Here is a 20413-nt window from a genome sequence, read left to right on the forward strand (position 1 = left end):
TCAAATAGTCTCCTCTAATCTGGACCAGTGGTTCTCAAATTTTAGCTGGATTAGAATCCCTTGGAAGGTTTGTTGAAATACAGATTGCTGGGCCCAGCACCCAGAGTTTCTGGTTCAGTGGGGAAGTTTCCTTCCCCAGAATGTGCATTTCTAACAAATGCTCCGGTGATGCTGTACTTTCAGAACCACTACTCTAGGGGAAGGACACTATTTGGCAAAGACAATAATAGTGTGGGTCCTATGAGCCAGATTCAATAAGGACCAGAACCAACACTGTAACTACACAAGCACCTCCTGTGGCTCCCTTGCCAGCATCAGCCACAGGAGGATGAAATGCACACGCTGAGACTGCAGACCAGGGACACGGGAAATCAACACACAGCAAGTCAAGCCCCGGACCATCAAGAGGAGAAAACTTACCTTCAGAGAAGATGATGTGGTCATTGCACTCTTCGGAGCTACAGGCACACATAAAGAAAGTCTCGCCATTCACTTTTTTTTCCTTCATAATACACTTTGAAGAAGCAGCATCTTCGAGAATAAATCCATGGTAGGGGACCTTGGGGTCATGGCAAACCGTCTCTAGTGTTATGTTCTCATCATTCTTCCTCCTTCGGTGCAGTTCATGGGTGGAGTGGGAGCCGGGGAGAGAGAAAAAGAGAATGGATGACTATATGGTCTCTGGCCAGAAAAAGCAACCTGCAACGCATTTCCTTCATATAGTTTTTCTAATAATGGCAGCCAGTTCCTGTTTTCCAACATTAACGGGTTGTCCTCTAGTCTCCTGTGCTTTTTCTACTTGTTTTAATTTTTCCTTTGCTTATTCTCTTTTTTTTTAGATTTTATTTATTTATTTTTTAGAGAGGGAAGGGAGGGAGAAAGAGAGAGAGAAAGAAACATCAATGTGTGGTTGCTGGGGGCCATGGCCTGCAACCCAGGCATGTGCCCTAACTGGGAATCGAACCTATGACACTTTGGTTCGAAGCCCGCATTCAATCTACTGAACTACGCCAGCCAGGGCTCCTTTGCTTATTCTCAGAGCCCACTTATGATAAAAACACGAGGGCTTACCTCAGGGGCTACGCCGGCAGAGAATTTTACACATTGTCTTAACTCAGTCCTCAAAGGGCAGGGCACTGAAACAGGAGGGTGCTGGGGCCCCTGGGATGGTTTTAAACCTTCCACCCTGAATGTGCTGCAAGGTGCACGCCACACCCTAGTTTATCTGGCAGAACCAGGGTCAAGTCTAGATAACTTGTTCTCAAACAGCAGCCTGGGAAAGCAGTAGTGCTTCCTCTTTTTTTTTTTTTTTGTTTTTTGTTTTTTTTGCTGGGCCCCCAGGTCACTGTGGGGGAAGGCACTGTCCCTGTCAGCAGCTGGCTGTGCTGAGAAAATGGAAGATGCTTCCTAGATAAAGAAGTGCAGTTTTCAGAATTATAAAGGAACAGAAAAGGAAAAGAAATTAAACACACGGGAAAGACCTGCAAGGTGTTCTTCATTCACAGTTCAGTGAAATCTTTCAGGCTGTCACCGACTCATTCTGTCTACATTTTCTATTTCGTCATATCACACATTTGGAAAGTCATTCAGCTCCGGACTCAGTGAAATCTCTTACACTTTACGTGGGCCCTATGAAATGCTCAATTGGCTCTATGTGTACATTACGTCTAAAAAGTGACATGATTAATACCTGCTGTTAAAGTTGTAGAAGCCACAGTAAAACTCTGGCATCCTTGGAAAATGCATTATTTCTCTGCCTGCTCCCCTCTGCTCCCCTCATAAACCTGCCATCTTGGATGACTGTGTCCAGCGCCAAGGTCGGTCTGACATCCTTCCTCCCATCTGTGCCCTTTTCAGATACAACACACTGTTGCCTTGGATGGTAGCCTCTACGCTGGAGGGGAAATCAGGTCTTAAACTTCATGATAGGTTCAGTCAGTTTTACACGTGTAACGTGCAATGTGTCCTGGGAAGGATTCTGAGGGCATACATGTGAGTGTATGTGCTAACACACACTAGTGTACACTCGCTAATCAACTCCTCTCACCCCCAAAACACACACAAGCTCACCGCTCACAGTGAGAAAAATGGGAGCAGCTAGGACACAGCTTCCACTTGGAAAAGAGGTGGGCCCATACCCACAGGGAGAGAGCAACGTGTCCACTGCCCCCACTCGGTGCTTAACTGAAGGACACTAAAGGACAGTGTGTCAACAAGGGGATAAGAAGGGGAGGAATAAGGGTGAGGCTGGAACACCCAGCCAGGAATGAAGCTATCTTTGCGACATCCATCCTGCCCAGCCTGCCCAGAGGTGACTCCAGCAGAAGCAGGCATGCCACTTCCTGAAGCACATCGACTGTCCCCAAACTAATGCCAAGAGAGGCAAGGCCTTGCTCCGCATGCCCCTACTGTTAGAGGAGGAGCAGCAATCAGAATCCTCACTCCAGGGCGCTAGCAGGTAATGCGATGAAACTTGACTTGGCACATGATCACACAACAAATGATGTACACTTAACAATTTCCCCATCCTTCACCCCAAAGCTACTAGGAAGTCCTAGCAGAAATGGTGGCCTTGAAACAAGACCACCTCCCTGCCCCCAAAGCGGGTGTGTGTGTGTTGTGCACACATGTGTACAAATGCACATATGTGCAGATACATAGGAAGGCACATTGAGATCACTGTTCTCCCAGGGAAAAGCAGAGCATCTCTCTGCTGTGAAGCTTCTAAAGGCCAAGAAATAGGACGAGGAAGACACTGTGAGCGCCACTGCTCTGTAATGGTGGGGCCTCTCTTCCGGAGCCTCTTGCTTTCCACACCCTCACTGCCTAGAGAACTAACCCTTGCAGAGAGGAAACTGAGCTACGATACTTGAGTCTGGCTCAAGTCCTTCACTGCTTTCTCCACTCAGTCCTGCAACAGTGCTCTTCCTGACAGCAGAACTCACTTTGCAGAATATCTTTAGATACAGCTGAGCGTAGGAAGGGAAAACACATCGATAAAAATACAGACTTCTCCTGGCTGGCGGAGCTCAGTGGATTGAGTGCGGGCTGTGAACCAAAGCATCGCAGGTTTGATTCCCAGTTAGGGCACATGCCTGGGTTGCAGGCCACGGCGCCCAGTAACCGCACATTGATGTTTCTCTCTCTCTCTTTCTCTTTCCCTTCCCTCTCTAAAAATAAATAAATAAAATCTTTAAAAAAAAATACAGACTTCTTTGTCCTGCCATGTTTGCTCTGAGCAATTGAGGAGTTTGTCAGTAGCCACTGGGAGACAAAAAAACACAGTCATGAAATTAATTTTGGCTCCAATATAGTTCTATTCTTGGGAAGAACTTGAACATTTTGCATGAAATGGGTGCACAGCTTGACATTAGTTAAATGAGCAAACAAACCAATGAGAGGAATGGACACTGAAACTGATCAAGACCTTGGAAGGCGTGCACCATGGTGGCGGAGGCTTTCAGTTTCTGCCTGTGGCTGTTTCTAAAACAGCCTCCTTCCCTGTTTGGGGTGCCCTGGAAACACATTGAGGCCACTAGGTTTCTGTGCAGGAGGTTTTTGGAGAGGCGCCTGTAAGTGACTGAAGGGAGCAGCGCCGCACGTTGGAGGATTTGAACCGCAACACAGGTTGCAATTACAGGACTTGGCTGATCCCTCAGGACTCATAAAGCTGGGATGGTCCATCAGCGCTGTCCCAAATTGAGGCAAAGTGGCCAGGCATTTGGACCCTCGCATCCTTCAGTTATAGGATGGGAGTTGCCCAGGAAGAAGGGCCAAACTCGAGGAAAGGCCGAACTGGAATGAAGCAGTTCTGTTCGGGCGGGGGGTTCCCAGGGGGGACTGGGGGACGATCCTTCAGCAGCCAGTGCTCCAGAGGCTGCAGGGGTGAGACCCTCGATGCTGAAGGGGGGTCAGGGGGTACAGCACCGCATCCCCTGCCCGTACCTTTCTCCTCATCACACTCCCACTCCACGGGACTATCTGTCTTCACCGAGACAGGTGGACATTCACATTCACTGTATTTCCTCTTTGCAGCCGGGTCCCGGAGGACACAGGAAGGCTTCCTCTCCCCCACATGCTCACATTTTCTTGAGACAAGCAAAGCTTCTATTCCAGCAACCTGATTCACAATCAATCATTTGGACTTGCACTGCGAGTCCAGGAAAAACATCTTAATTAAAAGAGCCTTTTTTTTTCCCATTGGCAGAAGTATCCGCTCCCACCACAGTGGACATTTAAGCACAGATGGTCAGCGGAGAAGAGAAGTGAAGAAGGAAGCCTTGAGGTCATCCCGTCGGGTGTCTCAATCCTCCCTGCACTGGACTTGCCAGTCACCCGGCCTCTGCTGAACTCTGCGTGACTCTTCCCGAGAAGGAAGTCTCTTCTGCTGTTGGGAAACCATGATAGGGAGGATGTTTAAACATGTACTGAGCACATGTCTGTCTCCTTGTAAACTTTGTAGGCCCTCCTTCTGCCCTTCAGAGCTATGAAGAAAACGGTTATGATACTGTCCATTTGAGATATCTCAGGAGATATCACGTCCCGAGATGTCTCTCAGGAGAACCCACGTCCTTTCTCTCCTGGATCCGTGTCATTGCCTCGGCCATTCCTCAGACGGCACAGCTTCTAACCTCCGATCACACCGTCCCTTCTCCTCAGCACAGTCTTTGTCACAATTCCTTTTCCAGAAGCATGTCTCAGAACTGGACGTGAGTGGAGCTGGCAGGTACAGCAGGCTATCGTGACTCGTCTTTGCTGCTCACACCCCTTTACGTCTTGAGAAATGAGTTCGTACCTCAGCAGGTACAGAATTCGCAAGGTTTTCAGATCTCTCATCAAGACTAACTACATGTGGTCTCGAGAAAGTCCAAAAGACTCATTCCCCAAAAGGAGGGAAGGATATTTGGGTTTATATTCTCATCGGCCACTGGCCAGGAGACCCATCCGTTACTTAAAAACAGCCCGTGAATTCAAAACAGCAGAATACAGCTGCAAAATGTTGTATTGCACTAATGAACTTACACGTTTTTATAAAATGGTACTTTTTTGATGATCCCTATTTTTCTTTGATCTCTCATTCATACTCCCAATTTATAACTATGAATGAGTTGGATGATTTATGAGCACCCACTGTGTGTGTGTGTGTGTGTGTGTGTGTGTGGTGAGGTTTGGGGGAGAGAGCACAGAGAGGGAGAGGATAGAGGGAACTGACCCAAGAGAAAGATGTGGTGTGTAGCATGGGGTGGTGTGAGGACACGGCCAGGCCCCCTGACTAAGGAATGGGCTGTTTTCTGGTTCAGGAACTGCTTCCCCTTTTTTTTTTTGAAAAGTGCTTTCCTCTCCCAACAGCCCACCTGTCATCTGTTCCCTTTCCACAAAACCAGCCCGAGGTCGTCTCAGAAGAACAAAGCTCCTGGTGTCACTATGGGGCGCCAAGGGGGTGTCATTACATGACTGCTGAGTGTCATATTCCACTTTTTCATACAAGGAAGGGTCTCCAGAGTTTTTACAAATATTAAAGGTCATCTCCTATAGACACACATGTGTGTGCACTTGAAAATGTACAGACTATCTCTGGAAACTTCATTTAACAATTAAAAGATGGTTTGAGAGAGGGAACCGGGACACTGTCTGTGCTTGGGGCATGAAGACACCAGGACTCTATGCTCCACGAGCCTGCGTTACCTACTATAAGAGGGGGAAGGGAAAGATTGTTGAAAAGGCGACCTTACCAGACGGCCACACAGACTTCGTGTGGCGTCTCGCAGATGGATGTGATGCTGCAGTTGCTCATGCAGGATTTGCGACTGTCACAGGTGGAAGACCGCACGTCACAAAACTTACACAACTGTGGAAACTTGAGTGCACCGCTGTTGTCAGTGATCATCATGTCATTATTAACTGTGGAGGGAACAGAAAGATACACTGAGTGATTATCTCACCGCCAGACAGCCTGCCAATGAGTTCTTGATGATATGCAATTTCAAACGAACCTGATGTCAGAAGAATGAATATGAAGGAAGGCGTGAAAATTCCCTGCCCCTATGTAATCCGTAACAAAAGCCATTGCAGGGTGGGGGGAGGTTGCAATAACTTCTTGAGTTTGTCCATGATTTTATAAGGCACTCTTCCTATACGAACCTTATCGTTCCATCAAGAAACAGGGACTGGATTGGCCCATTGCATTGTTCTGGGTGCTGGGAGCACCAGGAAAAGTGCCCATAGGGAAGTTAGAGTCTAGCTGGGTGGATAGTTGAGGAAACAGACGAGGGTAGGATAACCCAGAACAGAGAGGAAGACAGAGGATGTGGAAGCCAGACGACAGGCGCCACCCACCCACACAGAGAAGCCACCAAGGAGCAGAACTGTGAGGTGCAAAAGGGAATTGGCAACTGAGAGGAGACCCTGTAGGTGAGGCGGGACTTGGCCACCTTGTCCCTGACCGACACCTGAAAGAGCTATGGGGTCTTCTTGCAAGAGGCTGGCTCTGACTTCGCTCTGTTGCCTTGAGGGAAATCAGTGGATGAACGAACATGGACTGAGTCACGCCTAGGAATAATCCCCATCACTGTTCAGGCATTGGAGTCTTGCAGGCAGGGTTCCACCTCAAGGGTCCGCCACATGCTACCTCTCTGACCACCAGCAGCAGCAGCAGCAGCAGCAGCCTTCTTATTCCTTACCTATTAGCTTTTGGACACTTGGGCTAATCTGGAAGAAGCCACGTTCCTTCCTTGCTCAGGCCTTTGCCTTGCTGCTCCCTTTGTCTGGCTTTTTTGTCACCTTTCTGATCTCTGGTTAAACGTCAGCTCTTCACCCTAAAGCAGCCCACAGGTAACTATGACGAGATTCTGTTTTATCTTCTGCACAACCCACCAAAATGCAACCCCTGTGAGATTTTATCTGCCTCGTTTGTATGCTGTGGCAAGAAGAGGGCCTGTCACATAGAAGCAACTATCCAAAAATACGTATTGAGTGAATGAATGAGTGAAAAGCTAAATACATAAAGAAATGAATATAAGAAGTTTGCTTTTGCTGCTTTATACCAAGTGGGGAAAAATATAGAACATTTCCCCCTGCATCCGCGGGGAGTGCAATTATAAATACAATATTCATTCTTCTTTGCAGCTCACATATTGCATGCTGAGAGGCAGTCAAAAAGTATAGCGCCTCCTTCCCCATCATTTCCTTCAAAGAGGTTCATTTCCACTGGCAATGAAGATAAGTCAAGGTGTGCCTTTGGAGAGTCAAGTGAGATAAGAGTATAAGGATTTTTGGTCCACGAACATGAAGTTGAGGACACTCAGGAAGGTGAAGCACCCAGACCACGTCTGGCACTAGTCCTTGGACCTTAGGAAGTTGGGAGGTGTGTTTCTCCCAGGAATCATGCTTGGAAAGCCTCCTTCTCCCCTCCCCGTGTTCAGTACTCGGCTGCCTAAAGCCAGAGGAGCAATTTCAATGCCATGGACATTCCCTGTTTGCAAATTTCAGATTTCTGGCATCGACGCTTTGCCACTCGGCCCTCTTTGTCGCTCGGACAGAGCACCTGTTTCCTGGGCCTCTAAAAATATAAACATCTATAAATTCAAGATTTGCTTTCTTGTGGTAGCATTAAATATAGAAGAAAAAATAAACCCATTCATCCCTCCCAGGCCTCAAGTTCATTTCAGGAAGTATATTTTTAGGTAGCAAACTATTTTGAAATTCTCAGTGTCTCCCAGCACTACAGCTCTATGCTTAGCTAAAAATACAGGCCTAAGTGCTCTCTGAAACTTGTGTTCAATTTGGGACTAAAGCAACGATGAATATATATTTTTTCTGCAGTGGTTAGATTTGGATCCATTGGCGAAACAAGGAATTTAACCCTTTAGGTTTTCCTACAAGGGGTGGGCAAAGCAAAAAAAAAAAGGTTTTTTATTTTTGATAGACTATCCTGAAAACAAACATCTATTTGGTGGTGATGAAGCTTTGTTTTTAAATATAAAATCAAGCTTCCACGACTTGGAATTCAGTCTCCCAGCATGTTAGGATTTTAGCCTAGATTAGTGGCTATCAATTTGGGGGCCTGTTGCAATCCATCACCTAGGGCACTTTAGAAAATAATGAACCGGGTCCTATCCCAGCTACGCTGTTGCAATTATTCAGGAGGGTCGCCTGGGCATCAGAGATTGGAGAAGCTGCCCAGGTGATTTTAATGTGTAGACAAGGCTGAGACCCCTGACCTAGAACGAGCTGAAAAATAACGTGACCAGCACAAAACAAAACAGAAAACAAATCCCCCCGCCAACCACACAAACACATAAACAACTTCTATGCCTGACATGGGGAGCCCCTCAATAAAGCTGGAAGTTTCCTGGAGAAAAAAAAAATTCACCCAAAGCTCTGAGATTAGCCCTTTTACACTTAGGGGAAGAAATGCATCTTTCTGGCGGCTGGCCAGTCCTTGACTCACAAAAGCTAGAAGTGTGAGAAAAGTAACAGGGGTCAGGAGTGATAAATAAGAACAGTTGAGACCGTGCTGGAAGCAGCAGTGGCGGCCACAGATGTGGTGACAAGTGTAAGGGGTTGGATTTGATGTCTGCAAAACACCATCTGCAGTGGAAGAGACCAACAGCAAAAAAAGGCCACCAAAAAAAAAAAAAAAGAGAAAGAAAAGAGAAAGAAGAATAAAGAAAGGTCACCAGCTGCACAGCTTGGGGCCCCACTCAGGGTGCAGTCTGTGCAGCTGGGGCCCCGAAGCCGTGCGATTCACAGGCCTGAAGGTGAGGCCGGGAAAGAGAAGACCTGTCCATGGAATTCCAGGGGAACGGCCAACTTGACTCCAAACTTGGAGGCACAGGCGTGTGGAGGCAGGGGAAAGTGTACATCGGCAACTTCTCTTAAGACTTAGTGTGTGCTAGGTAAGGTGCATAAGTTATCATGTGGCATCACCTGGTAAGTAGCCAGCAAGGAGGCCTCATTTTTTTTTTCTCTACCGCAGTAGAAGCTACCCCTGCTAAGGTGAGCAGACCTTTTATCTCGATCAGCTTTGTTTTGATTGGAAAGCCTTCATGCAGGGCACATTCACTGCAATTTCCAGCCTCTCCCCAACCAGCCACTCGCAATTAGCTGACTTCTGCAGGCTCCTACAATTCCAGCCTGTCAATAAATTGCCAGCCTTTGCTCTAAGCCGGTGTTCTCTTTTGTGAATCACTATGTTGCTGAGATAGAGTTAAGTGCACAGGGCAAAGCTACTCTTAACCTTTGTTGGGGTCACCTCATTTTGATAAAAGCTTTATGAACTCACTTTGGGGTGAGGGGGCGGAGAGACATACATATAGACTTTCGCTCATTATTCGGAGGGTTGCTTCACAGATTGCCTGAAGGTCCATAAGCTCCTAGAATCCTAGAGTCGTCAAAGGGGAGTCACTGATATCACGCTAAGCAGTACGCAGTACGCTGCTAATCAGAGTGGGGTGGAGGGCGAGTGGGCACGGTTTGGGGGGGGCACAATTTCTTCTGTGCATTCTGAGACATAGGGAAAGAAGGTCCTGCCATGACCTCACCGGTCAAACACATGTTTAGGTTTCATACATAATGTTTGTGAGCCCCAAGGAATGCATACAGGCATAAAGTAAATGCATACAGTTGGCCTTGTACATGCACTGGGTCTGCATCTACAGATTCAACCAACCTCAGATGGAAAATACTTGGGAAAAAATGTTTAGGTCAAGTCATTGCTGACATGTAGTTAGGCCTATGATGTCTGTGTCTGTACTGAACACAGACAGACAGTTTTTCTTGTCATTGTTTCCTAAATAATATAGTATAATAACTATGCTGTATTAGATATCATAAATAATCTACAGATGATTTTAAAAGCATACAGCAGGATGTGGGCAGGTGACCTGGACTGGAGTATCCATGCATTTTGGTACCTATGGGGGGTCCTGGAACACGTAGGGTCCTGTGCCCCAGCCCCACCACACCAAGGGACAAATGTATCTGTAAATAGCCAGGGACAGAGCTATCACTCTAAACAACACAGCAAGAGCCACCTGATTAGCTCTATAGCAAACCCTACTCAACGTCAAAATTGCTTTCAATTCAGGTTGTTAATGTACTCTCCTAAGTCTCTTTAGCTAAAATGTTCTCATATCAAGGCAGCGCATTTTTTAGTAGTTCATTTTATCGCATTTTCTCCATTACCCGTTATTCCCCCTACACCCTCTTCCACCTCTACCCACACCCCCACCCCCTGCATTCACCACACTGCTGTGTCTGCAAATCCTCTGTGAACAGCTGACCATCTTTAGAGAACTTTCTACCCGTAACAGGCAAATTAGCGATTCATAACGTTCCCCTCGAAAAGGTCCCAGTGTCTCCCCCCTAGAAAATCACTCGGTGAAGGAAGTAAACACGGGCAGCTGCTCTCAGCATCTGATGGTATCACATGGCCTGTCACATTTCCCCTCTCTTCAAACAAACCCGTGAGTAACATGCCCAGACCTCTCTGGTCTAAGTCATGCAGCCTTCCTCATTTTAGGGCCCGTTTTCCCCAAACTCATTGCCGAGACACAGAGTTTCCAGGTCTCGAGAATATGAATTAAGCAAATGCTCAGCTGTGTCTATTTCTGTAACTACCTTTGTGATCTCTCTGAAGGTCAGAGATGGACAGCTTAATAAGGTTTAGACTTATTCCAGAGAAATATGCAGAATTTTGGATAGGGATTCTAAGTCCCGGACTCCCATTCTGGAATTCTGAGTCCTGGACTCTAGTTCTGGAATGGTGTTTACTGTTAGCTGAACAATTATACAAAACCTCAAGATTCTAAAAATAATCTAAACACTTTACCAGAAACGTATTCGTGTATCCTTGAACTCATGCATCTACCTACTATTGTTCTGTAGCATGTTTTGGGGGACACTGAAGAAGCCATTTAGTTTACAGACACCTCTGGATATCTTACTCTATACTGTATATTTCATAGCACAGTCACTGAAATTGACACAATTAAGTGCAGCATCTCATAGAATCATCCATAATCTCACAGGCATAGGTGACTAGAACTCACTATGCCTGAGAGCTGTGCTTCTCACTTGATACTAAGCAAGTGAATCCCTGGGGAGTATGTTGAACCCACAGGTGTGGGGTAGCGCACTGGCTCATGACCTTGTGGACCTGGCAAGTCCGAAATGTATGTGGCGGGTTGGTGGGCTGGCAACTGAGGTAGCAGTTGATGCTGCTGTTTTGAGGCAGAATTTCTTTTCCAAAACCATGCAGTTTTTGCTCATAGGCTTTCCAGCTAATTGAAAGAGGCCCATTCATATGATCTAGGGTAAATGTTTCTTAAGGTCAACTGATTGTAGTTGTTAATCGCATTACAAAGGACCTACACAGCAACAGCTAGAGTAGTGTTTGATTCAAACACTCACAACACTGACCAGCACAGGCGGGACCTGGATGCTGTTCCCAGGTGAGGTCCATGCTGCTGGTTCACACTGAACAGAAAGGTTGTGAAGAACCCAGTTGCTGACTGGCAGTTATTTCCCTTCCTCCACTCCCTCTGGATCTAGCAAAATCAAATACATCATGTCCACACTTGAAGTCACCGATGGTTCTTGGACTTGAAGTGACATGATGGATAATGAAACCAACTGGACCATAAGCTAGTTGATATAAACTAGAGTTAATTCCTAAGCCCCTATGGCATCCCATCAACATTATAATGAAATGACTCTGAATGAAACGCCCGGTATTCTAGGACCTGCTGTATTATTCCTCACCTTTCTTAAAGGCCTGTCTCATCTTACAGTTCTTTCCATCTGCTTTCCTCTGAAGCCTGGCCTCTCAAACAGTGAAAGGCCCCGAGGCTCTGATCACTGCATGGGCCCAGAATAGAAAGACTTGTTTTCTGAAAGAAAGGTTTTAATTGCAGTTGGCATTTCAGAGTCAAACACTGAGGCAGCCATCTGGCAGATCGCCGTCATGGGCTGTGATGCTGGCAACACACACCCCACGCATGGCCCTTGAGACCAGGTGGGACAAGACTTTCAGCCTGTCACATATATCCTCCCGCCTAGAACAAAGAAGCAAGTCACGCGACCTTGGAGGTGTCCCTTTGTGACTCCTCGTGAAAGACAGACATCCCCAAGCTAATCAAATACTTCAGCCAATTACTATAAACAAACAAACAAACAAAAAACACCTTGTAATGAAGTTTCAGAAATACTTCTCTTCTCTGAACATCTATTGCATAATTGGAACTTCTGATACAATGCAAGACCTTTTAGTTTCAAATTGTATTTGACCCCTCAGTCCCTAAGTACTTATAAGTGTTTTGAGAGCGGGAGAGGTGGAGCCTCTGGGCACCAAGGCCAGGACAGGAGAAACCATCACTTCGATAACTGGGGGACCACAGTGTGGGCAGGAAGGAATCGCAGACAAGTGGACCAAAGACATCAATTCTTCTTTTCATGTAAATGTTTTCATTATAACAACACTTGTTAAAATCCATCCAAGGATGACCTAATCAATACTCTAAAATCTCTTTGAAATGGCAGGGAAATCATTCTCACTAGTCAAAAACCTAGTAAGAAAAGATAGACAGTTTTCCACGTTGACATTGCCTACCACATGGTCAACAATGAAGGCTTTATCAAGTGTCTCCGATGCTCACACAGTACGAGATTTAGAACAAACATAGGGTTGGCCCCTGCCCTCCTTGGGTCTTGCCTTTAACTGCAAACAGGAGGTCAGAAGAGGTGAAAGAGCCCATATGCGAATTCCCACTTTCACAGAGGGGTCCATCGTTGAAGGATGGTGGTTTTGAGAAGCGAGCAGAGACGCAAAGGCACTCAGGGCTGCGAACACAGCCCAGACCAGGGGGGTTAGTAGAATGGGAGATCCGGACCATGCAGGTGTCAGGTCCCTGAAAACACAGAATTATTCAACAAACAGGCATGTTTCATTTCACAGACAGAAACACCGAGAGGCGCACAGACAGTCTAGGTGTGTATATGGGTCGTAGGGTTGGCTTGGCCCAAACTGTGTGTGCAGCCGCCAAGGAGAGTAGAGGAGGCACAAAAAAGTCCCAGACGTTGTCCGCCTAATCTCATAATAGAACAATATTCGATTCTAAAATAAACTGAATGGACGCGATGCCCCTTTTAAAAACTGCAAAGTCGAGAACTAGCAAATAAATCAGTGAATCTGGCGAGCTGTAGAAGTTTTTAATAAAACTCCGGCCTACACCATCGGTTACGTCGGTAATGATGAATGAACGGGAGAGGAGGGTGTGGGCGCGCGCACGCATGCGTGTGAGTAATTTCCCTCCCTGGAGTAAATGCTCCACGGATGGGGTTTAGCTTTCAGGATTTGGGTTTCAGGAGCCTTTTTGTCTCATGAGTTTAATGGCTTACTCTGGGTTGCTTTAAGAAGACTGCGTAAACATGAATTCGTTTTCACCAAACAAGTAAATTAAGGAATTACGGGGTGCACCAAAAGGATTATCTAACAGAGTACTTTAAATTAAAAACTTGACTGTGCCATTACGATTTTAAATTTTTGATTTACGAGGACATTTTAAAGACGCCATACATAGAATAAAATACACCGTAGCTGAATGGAAACGCGACTGGCATTTTCCAGTGACCAACTTAAAGGAACTGAGCTGGAGCTTCGGTTGCGTCCTTCCCTATTTAACGCGCCCCAGCCCCACAGCCCGGTAACCTAGATGTGCACACGGTGTTCCTGCTTCTCCCCGAGTTTCCTGGCTCAGTGAGGAATGAAGTGCAATTTGAGTTCTAACACTTGTAGAATTTGCCCTTTTTAAAAAAATAGGTCCCAGAATCAGGTCACCTATTAGGAGACAAAACCCAAACATTTAAAATGACTCTAGCAGATGGAAAAAAAATCCACACGTTTGCCAAAGGCAGTATTTCCCAATACCGACACTTTGGCGTATTCAAAAAGCTGAAAAGCTTTAGGCCTCTCGATCACCTTCCTTCATCGTTAATAAGGATCAGGTGGATAAAACAAACTCCTCAGAGCTGGGCAGGGGTGAGCCGTTGGCAGCAAATACCACCATCCACACTGGGCGATTTGGGTTTGTCACTGATAAAGCTGATTTTCACAGTGTGTTTATCTGGCCAGTCCTAACTGGAGGGACTTGAGCCCCAAACCAGGAGCATGCAGGGGCTGGGGCTGAGGACGAGAGGAATCCAGTTGATAAAATTAACTTTATTCTTGTGTTTGGAAGTGCTTTCAAGTTAGTACTTTACATAAAGTAGTAGTAACTGAGAAAACAATTCTCCCTCAGTTAATAGAGCTTGGGTGAAGTGCTGTAGCAACAAAGAAAATCACCCAGAGATGATTGAAAATAAAAGATGATTAATTCTCTTGGTGACAGTCAAAACAAAATTGGTAAATAGCACAATTGTGCTATTTAGAGGCAAGATAATGAGCGCCCAATTTATGGAATTTTGTAACATTATAATTCAGCTAAAATAATTTGTCACTTAGCAGAACAATTAACCAACCTAAACAAATTTGCGTTATTTACCTGCCCTGTGAGTGCCCTCATCTTACACCCCTGAACAGATGTTGGCCAGTGTAAGGTGTGTGCACCTTTTCTCAAGATGCTTGTGTTCTCCCAGGGAACGAAAAAAACATGCACGATCATGATTTTTATCAGAAGAACAGAAAATGAAGAAGGGCTACATGAAGATGTGCTTTTTAAGAATGAGTTATCACCTAGGAGTGAAAGCACATGGGATCTCAAAGTACTGAGGCAAGTTAATGCAAAAATGGGTAACCAAATGTGGTGGGAAAGGACTGTTTTAAAGATAGCAGCGATTAGAGGATCAGAGAAACAAGCATTTGAGATGAGCCATGTGCTTCCACTAAGCAAGGAATTTGGTCTGAATATCAATTTCCTGTGAGACCAGGCTTTTCCTTGATAAACTTTGTGGAAGTTTTTACCACACCCCTCCCACAACTCCCAACATGCTGCAGCGTCCTGGTGCAGAACCAGTGCTTGCAAGGTTTTTCAATTACAGTTTTTGCTGAATATGTGCAAATATCAGTGACAGTAGACGAGTGCTGTATTCAAGCTCTGCAAAAGGACTGGAAATATTACTGTGGGGAGGGCCTCTAAAGGGTGAGGCCCAAGACACTCGATTTCTGACAACCAAGCAACTCCAGTAGACCAGGGCGGGAGATGCCAAAGCAGAGATGGTTGGGGGGAGGGGGAGGGGAAAGAGGAGCCAGGTACAGTTCACAGATATGTTCTGTTTGGCCTAAACATCTTTTCTTTTTAAAATTCGAACTAAGTTTTAAAGTTAGGATATATCCCATGGACAGCCAGATTTCCAATTCCACTTGAGAAAGTAAAAAGATCTGGCTACAGTGGCTCTGGTACCACGGGGAGCTGAGGGTGCGGCCTGGTGGCCCCTGAGGCAGTGTAAACAAGTTAGCTTCAAGTTCGCCTCATTCCTGCCCTTCCCTGGCGTCTCCTGGCCCCCGCCTGGCCCCTGGGGCCATCTGAACTTTTACCATGAATGATTATTTAACATGTCCATTCAATACTCTCTTCCAAACTAGAGGTTTAACCGAAATGTAAAAAGTCATGATTTAACTCTCTAATATGAACATCTTCCAATATATATTTGATTCTTTAATGTGGATACTCACATGTTGGTTCCAGGAAAAGGAAAACTTTCTATCTTAAACATCAGATATGTGCGGGGTAATAATCATAGTTATTATTTCTATCATCACCACATACTGAATGCAGACCAAATGCCCAGTCCAGCACTCAGTGTTGTGATGACTATTCAATTTGCTCATCACAACAACTGTGTAATTCTGTCATCACCTTTTTAGTGGGGAAACTGAGGGTCAGAGAGGTGAAATAATGTATCCAAGATCAATGACAGATAACTGAAAGATAAAGCCACCGGTCACACGGAACCCCGCATCCTTCCTGAGGCTAACAATGCAATAGATGTTTCCATTGTAAAGGCTTAGAACAGAGTTTTGCTCAAAGTCCATGGAAGACAAAGACATTGAGTGTGGCCTGCAGAAGGTGTAGGAGCAGGAGGAGCAGGAAATCTCTTAGAGAAGAGCTTTGATTCTTTGTAAGTCCTTCACTTACTTTAGGAGACATAGCTCATAAGAGCAGCTTGGTGGAGTCCAAGAGTTTTAAGGTCAGAGACTTGTGAGTCAATTCAGGTTTTGCCGATCTTAACCGTGGGACCAAGGACAAGCCACCATGGGACCAAGGACAAGCCACTTGACTTCCTGGAACCTCCATTTCTTGATCTGTGAAATGGTGCTTTCTAGGGTCAAGTACATGTGAAAATTGTCTAGACGATAAAAAGTGCCACACAAGCACTCTGTTCAGAAATGCGTGCAATGCTCTCTCCCCGGAAAGACATTTCCAGGCAAGGCAGGACAAATATTAATCAAGATTTTGGTCAGTCTATTCCCACCATAGAATGTGGCAGTTTGATAACTTTTTTAAAGTCTTTCAGGAAATGTGTGTGAGGACACAAATTGAAATACAGCTTTTCATTACCTCGATGCTCCAAAGCTTTCCCAGAGATGGGATGGAATCCATCATGGATTTACAACAACGTTCCCAAAAGTATATAAACAATCTTTCTGGAACCAGATAACCCAGTTTTAAAATATTGTTCATAACCAGTTTCGGATCAAGTTCAAGTTTCAAATTTTCTGCTGACTCTGCACAGTATTCAACAGGCCAAAGCCGATCTGCTTTGGCTGGGAGACACTTTCGTATGTTCTTTGGCCACACAGCTAATAAAATTAGCGTTTGACGTGCAGAGTGGGGAAGCAACGAGGTGCCTGAAGAGTATGGAATTCTCAAGTGTTGGGATAAAGTTAGGTCTGGCTTTCTTAAGGAAATAAAAGCGAAACGTTTTGATTCACAGCTGATGAGAAGATCAGAGGACCATGAAGCACCAGTTTGACTAGATTTGTAAGGCTCTAGTTAAGAAATGTTCTGCGCCATTCAGACATGTGGAAAACAGTATTTCTTAATGCCTTCTCCTTGAGGCCATCTCCTTATGTGAAATTAATTGTGTGATATTGCTGTACAGGTTCTACTGCAAGGGAATTCTCCGTGCTGGGGATGGAGGAAGGTTACAGTAGAGGAGGCTGTGGACCCACTGTGCGCTGGCGTCACGCTCCTCGGCAGTGACTGAACTACTCCCTGCCTGTCCTTGCCACCATGACGCTTATGGTCCCTTTCATTTTGGAAAATATTCACAATCCAACCCCCAAAAGGGAAGAATTCAAATATGGCCCAGCTTAGACTTGGCAGCCCTGGTTCAGTAGATTGAGATGCTGTTTCAGCTTAGGAAAAAAAAATGGCTCCAGGACTGTCAAGCAGGGCATTTACATTTGGGTGTGTCTTCTCTGCTGATTGAGAAACCCACCCGTGCAACTTCCTAGTGTGCTGTGTAAGTACATGTCTCTCCCTTAACACGTACACGAACTTGAACCTCAGCTCTGCTGCCGGTCAGTCCTGCAGGAACAGAACTGCACGTGCATCACGAGGTTGGAAGGAAGGAAATTTATGGAAGGGTCACTTTCCACTCGGCCCCATAGGCATTTCCTCTCATTTTATGGGGGATGCGGAGGAAACTTTGATTTAGAGCAGAGACATTTACTGTCACCGTTTAAAACAACAACCTTGAGCACATTTCCAATGTTTCTAGTCTATGTTTACTCTGAATCCATTCTCTGCGCTCAGCTCGAATGATAAGGAATAATAACAAAAGGTTCTGTTGCGTAAAAACATCCTATTGCTTCATCGAAGCCTTGATTATGTCTGACAAATGGTTACAGAAGATTAGCAGGGGAAAGCGTTTAGGTAGATGGCAAGGTCTGCAGCACAGGCTGAAAGCTTCTGAGGGCAGGGATGTCACCTGTCTTGTTCCATGACGATGGCCTCAGTCCAGGGTCTGCCACATAATAAGGCCCCGATCAATGTTCGTTGAATTAAAAACCAAAATTCAAAAATCAAGCTCCTACTTTGTCACCTATTCAAGGCTGATTTCCCCCAAAATGCAAATGAAGGAAAAGAAACAGACTGAACTCGAAGGAAATAAATGCAGAAACCACTTCTAGCGTACTTTTACAGACACATTAAAACAGTGATCCACTTCTAAAAGCGCTTGGGTTGGTTTCTAAGATAACACCAAACGTTCTGAAACCTCCCCCACCCCCCCCACCCCCGACCACCACCCACCCACACACACACACACACACACACACACACACACCATGTTTTTCAAGGAGAGGAAGTGCAATTAAAAAGAAACAAGTTTGAAGCATTGTTAAGGCTTCAAGAAAAGACAACAAAGGGCAGGAAATTTGAAACAAAATCTGAGAATCTGCCCTTAAACTGGGCAACTTCTTTTGTTTTCTCACAGTGCAGTTGGATGAGGAAATGTGAGGCTGGTCTTCGCCTTTCCTGGGCATTACTCAATGCTGGCGTGACCCGAAAAGGACTTGCAGTAAACAGCATACAGCCACTTGTATGAGGCGACCCTCCAATGAGTGGAAAACCAGCTGCTCCCCAAGCGCTACCAATGCCACTCACACTGGGCAGAAGAGGGAAAAATGTTTACACAATGACATTATTTGTCAACAGGCTGCAGCAGAGTCAAGATAGATTCTAGCAGGCCACTTCAATACAAAATATGAGAACTAGACTCCAAGTCCTGGAAGGACCGTGCTCTCACGTACTATTGGAATATGGCTGGCTCCTTGCATCCACGAGGAATGGCCATATTCACCTACTGAAATGCCATTTCCTACTAGGGGAAGAGTGGAATAAGTAACTTTGAAATGATTTGAATTACCTTTGACTGGGGAGTCAACTTAGAACACTTTCTAGTTCTTAAGAAGACTTTTTATACAAGCTGTGGTATGCAGCTAACATACCTTCCAATTGCGCCCACACGACCTTTTTTTTTAATTGCAGTTATTGGGGTGACCCGAAGCTCTAATTTGAAAGCATATATGCACCCCTATGTCCATGGCAGCGCTACGTACAACAGCTGAAATTTGGAAGAACCCAAGTGCCCGTCAGCAGAGGACTGGATAAAGAAGCCGAGGTGCACTTACACAATGGAATACTGCTCCCGCACAACCCTACTTGTTGAACCTGCAACCTGAGAACCAAGTATGTAAAATGCTGCAGGGCCACAGAGGTGACTGAGCCTGTACATTTTCATTGCTTTATCCATATGAGTGTGGTTTCTTTACCAACACCAATGGATTGCAATTCCTAATGGAGTCTAATATAAAAGGAGAGAAGCAAAGATGAGAGACCAAGGGGGAGAGGAGACCAGGGGAGAAGATGACCAGCACCCTCTGATTTTAGGGCAGTCGAACTTATTTTTCATTCCTTCTGACTGGAATGTTATCTGAGATATCTGCCTACTTCAGGTAGGCACGTGACAGCCCCTTCTAAAATTACCGACACTCCCCATCGCTCTCTGCCTCGGACCCTGCATTCATCAGCCCCGACACAGGAGCGGAATCCTGCTTGGTAACTTGTCTACACAGATTTGCTTAGTTCACGGCGGTATTCCGGCACCTTGAACATTGCCTTGAACATGGGAGTTGGTACCAACACACACTTGTTCCCAGCTTTGCACTTCCCCAAGTCCTCTAAAGCCAAGTTCCACAGCCTGTCCTTAAGTACCAGGAGAGACCCTCGACTCTTCTGATAAATTCTCCTCATTTGTTAAAAAAAACTATTTGTAGTTGCTGGACAAAGGCTAAAGCTACGATCACAGAAGGAATAAGGCAATAGGGAAATAAAATATTGAACCCAGGCATGGAGGGTGTATAGAGTCAGTGAAAAAAAATAAAAAATAAAGAGCTCAAGGTTCATTAGTCAAAATTTACAGTATAAAGAAGTCAGAGAGTTTCTGTCCTTGGCAGAGCTGGTTGAGGAAGGTTCAGGCCAACGGAGTAGCCAAGGGAAGGCGCTTCTCTCAGGCCACACTGTCCTTAAGTCAATGGGGTGACCCAGAGCAGCTCTGTGGAACAGGGTAGCTAGAGGCTTTCAAATTTAACTCTAGTTAAATAAAATGGCATTCACTTTCAAGCCACACTAGCCATTATCAAGTGCTTAGTAGCCACATGTGACCAGGATAGATAGACACAGAGCATTTGTATCAACACACGAAGTTCTACTGGACCACACGGATAGAAGGAAATACAAAAACCTGGGCTCCTCAGTCCCAGGGAGACCTGAACTCAAAGGCTGCAGGACTGGAAGGAGACACAGGGCAGAGCTAAGAAAGAAGTCCCACTGGCTTCTACTGGCTTGCATGCCACTTGTCCTTAAAGTTCCAGCCCGATTTCTTAAGCCATGTGTTTTGTATTAAATGA

General features: G+C 45.6%; 1 protein-coding gene across 2 annotated transcripts in view; it reads right to left on the bottom strand.

Moving 5' to 3' along the window:
• The window catches only part of TGFBR2 (transforming growth factor beta receptor 2), an 84072-nt gene that overhangs the window by 42796 nt on the left and 20863 nt on the right, over positions 1-20413 (bottom strand). For both annotated transcript variants that reach the window (XM_036030559.1, XM_028518207.2), the window contains exons 2-3: positions 5733-5901; positions 421-611 (exon numbers count right to left, since the gene is read on the bottom strand). In XM_036030559.1, coding sequence (XP_035886452.1) covers positions 421-611; positions 5733-5890 — 349 coding nt within the window. In that variant the 5' untranslated portion in view covers positions 5891-5901. The remainder of the gene's footprint in view (positions 1-420; positions 612-5732; positions 5902-20413) is intronic.

The sequence above is a fragment of the Phyllostomus discolor genome, chromosome 7 (genome assembly GCF_004126475.2).
Source record: "Phyllostomus discolor isolate MPI-MPIP mPhyDis1 chromosome 7, mPhyDis1.pri.v3, whole genome shotgun sequence".
Taxonomy (NCBI): domain Eukaryota; kingdom Metazoa; phylum Chordata; class Mammalia; order Chiroptera; family Phyllostomidae; genus Phyllostomus; species Phyllostomus discolor.